The 10,037-nt window shown below is 43.9% G+C and overlaps 1 protein-coding gene across 2 annotated transcripts in view; it reads left to right on the top strand.

Annotated features, from left to right (window-relative positions):
* The window catches only part of foxp4 (forkhead box P4), a 101,595-nt gene that overhangs the window by 51,226 nt on the left and 40,332 nt on the right, over positions 1–10,037 (top strand). The window contains exons 1-2 of one of the 2 annotated variants that reach the window (XM_019881092.1): positions 4,585–5,194; positions 5,923–6,012. Coding sequence is in view for 1 of the 2 variants with exons in the window: in XM_019881091.1 (XP_019736650.1) it covers positions 5,923–6,012 (90 nt within the window). In the remaining variant the exon portion in view is untranslated. Of the gene's footprint in view, positions 1–4,584; positions 5,195–5,922; positions 6,013–10,037 lie in introns of those variants that run through there. The other variant, XM_019881091.1, reaches the window with a different exon arrangement.

Raw genomic sequence — 10,037 nt, 5'->3', positions numbered from 1 at the left:
ACACACACACGCACACACACACACACACACACACACACACACACACACACACACACACACGCAGTCCAACTGAGCGAAAAGGAGCTCACCCGAGCATTTTTGTGTGCGATGTCCAAAATATTCACAGAATTGTCATTGGTTTCAAGGTGCAATCTCAAGTTCTGTGCCGCACCAATTGAAATAAAAAGTAAATAATTGGGAAAAAAACGTACTACTACTGACTAAATATAATTGTCACGAAAATGGCCTTCATTGTCGTCTTTGTCAATTAATATTATACATAGTGGCTTTTGGCGTTCTATTTAAATTGTTTATTTCAGTATTGCTGTATGTCCGTAGCTCCAGAAGTAAAGTTTTTTGAGAGTTGTAGCTTACTTGACTCAATTACAAAATACTTTGTGAACTTCTATTTTCATGTTGCGACAAATAACCCGAATCAAACTAACACTGAAACGAATAAAAACTCAATGAAACCAAAGCATTTTCTGAAAAAATAAAAACGAACAAACTTCCTCTAAAAACTAATTAAAACTAACTGAATTTAAAAAGAGCCAAAGCCAAATAACAACTAAGTATAATGAAAAATGCAAAACTATTATAACCCTGGTAGTCACCCATTCAAACATCATTATTCACTTGACACGCGCACACGTGCGCAGCTAAATAAAAATGTCCCTGCTTTTCTCCAAATGGATTTTCTTTGCCGGCCCCCCCTTCGCACCCTCATTAAAAAGAAACTTAGTTGTCAGCCGTTTTTCCGAACCTTGTTACGGGACGAGACTGGTCCCCACCATCGCCATGTGGGTGACCCTGCTGAATTAAAAAATGCACTGTTATTAAAGCCTGTGTCAGAGGCGATGATTTACAGAGGGGAGCGATGACAAGTCAGAAGAACACACACACACACACACACTCACACACACGCACACACGCACTGTGTGCTCTCGGGCCTCCAAGCTGAGCGCTGACCTCGTCACCCCTCCTTCCCCTTCCTCCTCCTCCTCCTCCTCCTCCTCCTCCTACCTCTCTCACTCTCATAAAACCTGTCTGACACCATTGATGTGTGTGTGTGTGTGTGTGTGTGTGTGTGTGTGTGTGTGTGTGTGTGTGTGTGTGTGTGTGTGTGTGTGTGTGTGTGTGTGTGTTCTCCTCGGCAGCACAAAGACTCTGTTGTTGGGCCTCCCTCTTAGGCCTCTCTCATATTTTCTTTAAAGGTGCAGTGCGCCCCCAGGAATGCCACAGGGGGAACAGAGAGTTGGGTTTGGGGGTGGGGTGTGTGTGTGTGGGAGGGGCAGGGGGGTCGTTTAGGAGGACTTGGTTGTGTCAAAGAATAAAAACGTGTGTGTGTGCGTGTGTGTGTGTGTGTGTGTGTGTGTGTTACAATGCTCCAGCTCACCCAGGTCACAGAGAGAAAAAGAGAGGGTGAACATGAGAGATGAGGAATGAGTGAGGAGGGACAACAATGAGGAGAGCTTCTTGACTACGTTGAAAGGAGTGCGTGCGCGTCGCCCGCGCACGTGTTCAGGACAGTGGCGAACACCGTTCCAGTAACTTTAACACGACAGTTGGTAGGATGATGACGAGACAGCCACTACAATTAAAAAAAACAACTTTGAAATGGTATCCACAAAAATAAATCAGGTTTCCAAGGCATATTTTCATTCGGGCGGCACGGTGGATGATCGGTTAGCACGTCCGCCTCACCGTGAAGATGTCTAGGGTTTGAGTCCGGGCTCCGGTCTTCCTGTATGGAGTTTGTATTTTCTGCGTGGACATGTCAGATTTGTAATATTTTCAACTTTCAGACAAGTGTAAAAAGACCCCATTCCCATCATAATCAATCAGTTAATTGAATACACGGGCCTTTGGGGTTAATTTTAAATGTATCGATTGCAAGAAAGTTCCAACAGTCGACTGGGAGTTGTGGTCCTTTCACTGTGTGTTGCAGAGAGCGACGTCGTCTAGCGGCAGACAATTAAAAAGCGCCACCAGGTGAGGTTACACCTCGGCGACAGCCGTGCTTATGGCTTGTGTGTTTGGAATGGCTTTCTTGTTTTGGTCACTTCATTCAGCCGGAAAACGCGATGCTACAGTACAAGTGATCTCGTTTTTTAGGTTGATAGTACAACCGGGTTGTAACTTTGCAAAGTGAGACCATCCTAGCTTCATTTAAGATGTTAAGGTTGTGGTGCCTCTAACTTTGGAAGCAGTATTATGTACTGCAATTGTTGTAGTGGATGGTTGTCCTCAAAATATTAAAAAAATATATTTTAATATATTTGTTTTTACAATGCAATACTTCCTGTGATGTTTTTTTTAATCTTACACACAATTCTTTTTTTTTAAAACTTATACTAATAAAAACGTAACTAAAATGGAGCATTTAAAAAATGCCAAATAAAAACTAATGAATCTGCTGTGAAAACTAACATCAGTAATTTCATTGATTAAAAAAAAAACTAAACTAAATAAAAATTAACTGCAGTGAAAATTCCAAAAGTATTCCAAACCCGTCTTTTTGAGGTTATACCATAATTGACATGACGTATAAGGGTACAAAAAACATAAAAAGTGCCCTGTACTAAAATGGTCTAAAGGTGAAAATGACCTTGCATGTAAGCGACATTTGTGTGTATGCAATCAGCCCATCCAGCGCCTCTTAATAAGTCACCAAGCAGTGCGTCATTGTGCTGTTTGCCAACACTAAAAGTGGAGCCATATTCACGATCTATCTCCAGCCGACTTGTGTTTACTCTCACACCTCCACAACTGCGGAATCTGGGAGACGTACGCTCCCTCCCTCACACTCAATTTTATGCTCATTTCCCATTTTGTGTGGAAACATGTGAGTTGTGCAATACGTAACCTTGTCAATAATGATGTCAAATAACTACAGAAATAACCACCGCAATCGATAAGAACGTGCAGTGGAAGTTTAACTTTGACAAAACATCGAATAACTGTTTCCTCATCATTATAATAATAATTATTATTATTATGTTTTTGTCTTGTGGGTCAGACGTTGAGTTATGAATAAGCTTCGGATACTTGACTGCTCGAGTGAAGTGAAAAGGAAATGGAGAAATTGAGGTACTGTCATGCCCTCGCGTATGGGCAAGGAGAGCCACATATTGAACGGGACAAATACTCAAACGCGCACGAAATGAGAGCACTCGCAAGGAGTTGCTGTAGGCAGCCAACTCATGCCCAGATGCTCACTCGCTAACCAACTCTCACACTTGGTCAGTCACTAGGCCAACACCCCTAGAAGGCACACATCTGATATAGGAATACTGCAGTTGTACGATGATTAGACATTATAAAAGTAAGTCTATTTGTTGACATTCGCTTTTATTATGTTTTTAGATAACACTGCTCCCTTTTCTCTCTTGAAAACAGAATAATAGCACGTCCAATCGTTTGAACTGGGAAAAACTAATTTGATGTACAAGTCAACTGAGTCACACTGTATTTCATTTGATTTTTATTGTCTTATAACGGAATGAATCAATCGTATAATTCAGTTGTGGGGGCATTTCCAAAAACTGATGCATGAATCCACTACAGCCTAATGCTGTTTAAATACATACAGTAAAGTAACTGAACTTCCCCCCCCCCCACCACCACCACCACCATTTGTATTTGTCGCAGGCTTTCCAAAAGGCACATCTATGAATAGAGGCGTAGGAGAGGAGACAGGCATCACCTCTGCTCTGTTCGAGCGTTTATGAAAGCCATAAATGGTTCTTTAATATAGTGGTAATCAGGGTGGTAATTTGGGTGGAATTGTCCTTTATTGTTGCCAGACATGGCTTCCCAACTCCTGCCAACACACACTCACACCAGAGACAAAAGCGCACCCTCGCTCTCGGGCAGACGTGGTGTTCAAGGCCTAATTCACACCACATGCCAACAAACTGGGCGGTTGTGTGTGCATGTGTGTGTCTGTGCTTGTTTTAATGCTGAGGTCAAACCAGTAAATGGGAGGGGGGTTCCCGAGATTTTTGTTCAAGTGTTAAAATTCATGTGTGTGTGTATGTTTACAGACGCGTCCACCGCCACATCTGTGTATGTGTGTTTTAATTGCGGTCTCAGCAAAAGTCGCAAGTGCGCTCCATCCAGATGGTTTTCATCAGGGCGACTGCACAGAGCATTTCTGTCTCTTTCGGCCTCCCTCTAATCTCCCCGCTCTGTTTTTGCAATTAGACGTTACTTAATGTGCCAGAGCGTCTAATTTGACAATTCATTAAATGTGTGACATTATACAGCGACTCTGCGCCGCACACTCTTTCACAACAACATTCTTCTCCTCCCTCTCGTTGTCAAACGTGTGCATTAGATCTCATTTCTGGCTCCGAGCGCTTGCGCAAGTTATCGAAGTTGAAGAACATCCTGAGCTGCGGCCGTTAATATGTGCCGTCCGCGCGTGCACACACAGACGCTCATAAATCAATATTTACGAAGGAACCTTTCCCCTTTGAGTCAGAGGAAGCAAATGTGCATCCTGCTGTCTCCCCTCTCGAACCCTCCATCACGAGGTTGTGTTTGCGCGCATGTGTGTCAGTGTGTGCGCTGTCGTGTTTTGAAATGGGTGTTTTCTTGTTTTGTTTTCGGCACAGTTCAGACATTCCTGCAAAAAGACCTTTGCCTCTGGAACGGATTTGTCTTGACGACGGCCGCGTCGGTATGGAGTTGGAAACACGACAAACGGCAACGCTTTTTAACGGTGTGAATACGTGGACGAATGGGAGCGATCGGTGAAGGAAAGTTCCTGGGAGTTTGTTTGTGTTCCGGGTTTGACTGGACAGCACTGGAGGGCAGAGAAGTGGGCGAGGAGGACTAGCGGGGAGGCGCGTGGCTCTTCAATGTGCATCAGGGTCGCCTTACATCACTCTGACACATATAAACACTGTTAAGTGACACACATGACGATCTCCTGACACACTTCTGCCTCAGAGGATGTGGGCAACCCATTTGGAACGGTGGAAGGAGCGAGACGCAAGAAGAGGAGGAGGAGGGTGGTAGTGAAGGGTGCAAGAGAGAGAGTGACGCGGGACCAAATATTGGAAATAGGACATTTGTAATGAGTTTCAGAGGAGATAAATCACGTCAAGAGACAGTTTGAGTCAAGTATGCCATAGAAGGGAGTGGCCGCATTTTTTTCTTCTCTCCAGAAGTTGAAAAGCATGTTGAGGTGTGTGGCTGAGTTTACATGAACTCGCTTCAAACACATCAGGAGTGCAATATTTTTACACAGTTTTTCTTATATCCGATTCTGAAACATTAATTGCCAAAAAAAAAAATATTGAGGATATATTGTGTCCCGTTGCCATTTTATAGCCGCGGGCAAAATGTTCACCTTTAAGTAATCTGTCATACAAGTGCAAACGAAGAAGTTATATTTTATTGCATCAGTAAAGGTTAATGGAAGTAGGATAGGACAGAAACAATCCAACAGTTTATAACTTCAGTGCCGGATGTTGAGTCACTCAAGTATAAGTAGTGACTTCACAATAAAACACTCTCTCGTAACTTTGGTGACAAGTAATGCATGGCGTCTACTTTGAATGTGAGTCTGCTTAGTTGTCGTTCGATTTTCTTCTTGTCGTCTCCTCTTAACAACCCCCTGTTGCGGCTGCTCCTCCTTTTAGAATTTTTTTATTTTAGCAAATATTTGAATCTTGCTGAATGCAGCTCCTATGACGAACGCTGAAGTCCCATACACAGGTTGACTTGCGAGTACTTGTAGACAGTCCAAAAGCCAAATTTGACTCTGTTTGACTTGGTAATCATATTTATCGTTCAATTCCAAACTGCATGCCCCTTGATCATTCATCCTTAGATGCACCACTGTCAAGTACCGTTTGACCCCAGCGTCTCCATGTGTACACGTTCCCATCATGTCCGCTTTAACTCTTGCAGGCTCTTCAGGCAGCCAGACAGTTCCTCCTCCAGCAGGCCTCTGGACTCAACTCCCCCGGCAGCAACGAGGTCAAACAGAGCCCCGTGCAGGTCAGAACATACTTCAACACACTCACTAACCCGCAGATGTGCAGAGGTCTGTGTCCATGTCAACTCCACAATGTGATATAGGAACAGATCTTTCCTTCCTTATTACTTGAGCTTCCTCCTTTTTATCACCTTTGTCACATTGGGACAGTTTGATTTGTAGCCATGGGTCACATTCAGGTCTGAAGTAAAGAGACAGCAGGTAAAACTGGGAAAATAACATCAATAAAAATAACCATTGAAACAACACTATCATAAAACTGGCTTATGGATTAATTTGCACTTCTTCCTATAAGCGTTTGTTATTGTTATTCTGCAAAAACAACCCACGCAAACTACAATTTAGTTCTCCAGCAAAGGTTTTGATCAATTATATTGAGTGAAAGCAAAATCTTTTGCACAGAGCCAAAAAGCCACGAAATATAAGACCCGGAATTAAAAAAAAAAATTTAAGTAAAAAAATAAAAGTGTGGCATACACTTCAATCAAAAGCTGAACAGCAATCATTTAAACTTCATCTACTTTAAAATCAATATTGAGAAACCCAAATGAAACAATGTGAGTGTTAAAACACAAGCGCCTACTGTTTTCATCGTCATCGTGCTTTTGTCTCCGAATTCCAGACCTACGCCGACCCAATCGTGTAAATCGACACAAAATAACCAGCGTGTAGTCGCGTCTTCCCCATCGCAGCCCTTCAGAAGTGACACATGGTTTCAATCTGCACCGCTGCTCCGTTTAGTTTGTGGCTGGAGAAAATGTCAACATTTTTCCCTATATTAAACCCCGAAGGCGACAGGAAGGAAAACATTGATACAACGTGATTCCAAATGGATTATTTTCTGTTGTTCAGACATAAAAGTGATATCATTAACCTGGAATGACAGCTTTGGATGAAAAACATGGACGGAACACACGTCGACTTGACCTGCCTCATGTGCACATTCTGATGCGGGGTGTTACCTTCCACTTCCTTCCCTCGCTTTTTCTCCTAACACACACACTGACACACACACACACACACACACACACACACGCACACACACACACATCCCAAAAGCCCCTCCCTCCTCCCTTCTCTCCATCTCTGTCTTGTTTGTCTTGTTTGTTGGTGCCTGGCCTGTTAGCCTCCCCGCACTATCCAGGGCACCCGAGCTACATCTCTGTTGTCTCAGCTGTCAGCTCAAATGGTCACACACATCCTGCCAATGCACTCTAGGATGTGTGTTGGCAGGGTTGTATGTGTGTGTGCGTGTGTGTGTGTGTATCCTCAGTGAGCAAAAACAAGGTACATTAAAAAAAAAAAAATGGGACTGTTTATTAAACGCCGGAGCAAACTGGACTTCCACGGTTGTAATTTGTGATTTAAAAGGCGTCTACTAGTTCTTGGAAACAGGCAAACCCTCAATATAAAGACAGGGAGATCCGCACCCTTATTTTTAAAGGTTTTTTTTTTGCCGCACAAGTTGACATGACTCGGTTTCCTTGTCTGTAGTGTGCAACAGATTAAAAACTAGAAATGGCCATTCACTCGAGAAGCCTGCGGGAATCCTTAAAGAGGCTTTTGTATGACATCTGAGCAATCTGATTTGAGGTTAAACTCATGACATCACGAGAACTCAAGAAAAGCCCAATTATTGAAGTTGTTTTTTTAATGTGTGGTTAGGGAAAGATAAACAATAACACACCCAGTCTAAATAATCCGTACAATTTGTTCATTGGAATTCCCCCCCCCCCCCCAAAAAATTTTGACCGTTAAAATGCCATTGTGGAGCAAACATTTTTTGATTGGCTAATACGTTATATTTTCGAATATGTTCAATCGTACTTGTTGGCTAAATGCTAAAAACTTTTTTGTTTTTTCACACGATGCCACGGGGTATTGACTTGCGCAACACAAGTAAGCGTGAGTAAGAAGGAGTATCCCTGTAAATGGAAAGATATCAGGCCATATTTTAAGGTGACGACGGCGAGTGGCAGAGTGGTCCACGCCAGGCACAAAATGGCCATCCTCAGGTTGCTCCCGCGGTGCTCTCTCACATGCAAATGAGTGTCAGACAATAATTAGATCTTTAGGAGCCTGATAATTAGATTCCCCCCGCCCCCCCACACACACACACCTCCCTTGTCTCTGAGGGACGGAGAGAGGGGGAAGACTTCTTCTTGTGTCTTGACTTCTCTGAAGTCATGGTTTATGCTGACAACAACTCGAATACTAACCCAGCCCCCCACCCCGTCTTGCTGGAACAATTGATGGCGTCCAGTGGGAGTGCAGTACAAGTACAATAGTGTGATTTCATGTTTGAAGGTGATAAAATAAATTCAACCAATAATTGAAATAGATGCATTTGTATAGTCATTCAGTGCAATGTATGGTGATGCAATTCCTAAATCACGTAGACCCGACTCGTTTTGGTGTGTTAAAGCGCCGTGTTGAGTTATGTTCAAAGGACAAGTTTTAATGCCAAATTTATGTTATGGTACGCAAACGTTGCGTAAATATAAACGACGATGATGCCTCCATACCGTGAGGGTTCAGCACGAATCACGTAGACCCGACTCGTTTTGGTGTGTTAAAGCACCGTGTTGAGTTATGTTCAAATGACAAGTTTTCATGCCAAATTTATGTTATGGTACGCAAACCTTTGCGTAAATATAAAAGACGATGATGCCTCCATACCGTGAGGGTACAGCACGTTCGTAGACACCTGAAAACATTCCGATGCTCTGAAACGTATCATGTCGTTGATGTTGCACTTTGGCGTCACGGTTATCTTAATTGCCGGTGCCATGAGCGGGCGCGAGCCCAATTGGCTGACACAGTAGCAATTGCCCGCATTAGCCAGCGGGATGCGCGCTTCCACGACCTGCCACGCGCGCACAATGGCCACGCTTGGCACACGCTCATGTGGCGGTTGGCACATATATCGTATACCCACTTGGAACTGCTCGCCTGGCACACTTAACACGTCGCCACTTGGCATGCCCACATACAGATTACCGCACGTGCTTGGCGGAGGCCCATACGTGTGTAATTGAATCGTGAGGTGTCCTGTTTTCATGTATTATTGAGGAGCGTGGTTAATTAGGAAAAATGTGAAAAGACTCATTAGAGGAATGTTAATGAGTTGCGCTTTGAAGAGGCCTGGCACCGGCACAGCAGGTTGCAGGGAGAGTCATGTCAGTCCAAAGCCAAGATTGTACTTGGGCGTGAAACCTTGTTCCGATGCGTCTTGCCGTCTTAGATCATCTGTGCTGTTCCCTGGTTTCAACCGCTGCACATGTGTGAGAAACTCAAGCACGCATTGTTTAAAAGTCTTTTTAGTAACCAACAAAAGTATGTGAAAAGATGAGTGCTTTGCCCCTCAGAGCGGGACTCAAGCAGCCCTTCTTTCCCTTCCCCATTATTTCCTTTTAAAGTGTTTTTCCCAAAGCACTCCTTTTGTCCACTCACTGAAAGTGTTTAGTCGACAGTTTCTCTCATTTGATGTGCGGGGGAATTGCAAGTGTGTGTGTGTGTGTGTGTGTCTGTGTGTGCGCGTGAGCGTCTGCGTCAGACAGGCGGGGACAGAACAAAGCTGGGGGTGCGCGGGGTCCTGACAGTTTGTGAAGGGTGTATGGGAAGAGGTTGGGATCGGGCTTGGCTCTGGCCGGCACGGAGAGAAGGTTCTGCTTGTGACCGCTGGAGTGTGAAACTCTTTATTTTGTGATTTGAAACATGAGTGAAATCAATAATGAAATATGGTCAATAAGAGCCACTGCTCACACTTCCCAATGAAGTGGCCCCAGTGTGTGTTTGCGTGTGTGTTTCTGGAAGTGTGTTGTCATTTTTATTCGGAGGCACTGGGGCGTTAGATGGACAGTAGAGGGAGGAGGGACCGGGTAGATTTTCCACTTGAACTTGATGGTCTGTCACTGTTCTCTGAAGTTTCTTTTATTTTCATTTTGTCTGTGCCCTGTCAAGGAGAATATTTGACGTGAGTGTGTGTCTACATGCGCATGGCCACAGTGTAGAGTGCCCCCCCCCC

The sequence above is a fragment of the Hippocampus comes genome, unplaced genomic scaffold (assembly GCF_001891065.2).
Source record: "Hippocampus comes isolate QL1 unplaced genomic scaffold, H_comes_QL1_v1.1 scaffold68, whole genome shotgun sequence".
In the NCBI taxonomy this organism is placed as follows: Eukaryota; Metazoa; Chordata; class Actinopteri; order Syngnathiformes; family Syngnathidae; genus Hippocampus; species Hippocampus comes.
The sequence above is the reverse complement of the archived record's forward strand: the minus strand, read 5'-3'. Positions and strand labels throughout refer to the sequence as shown.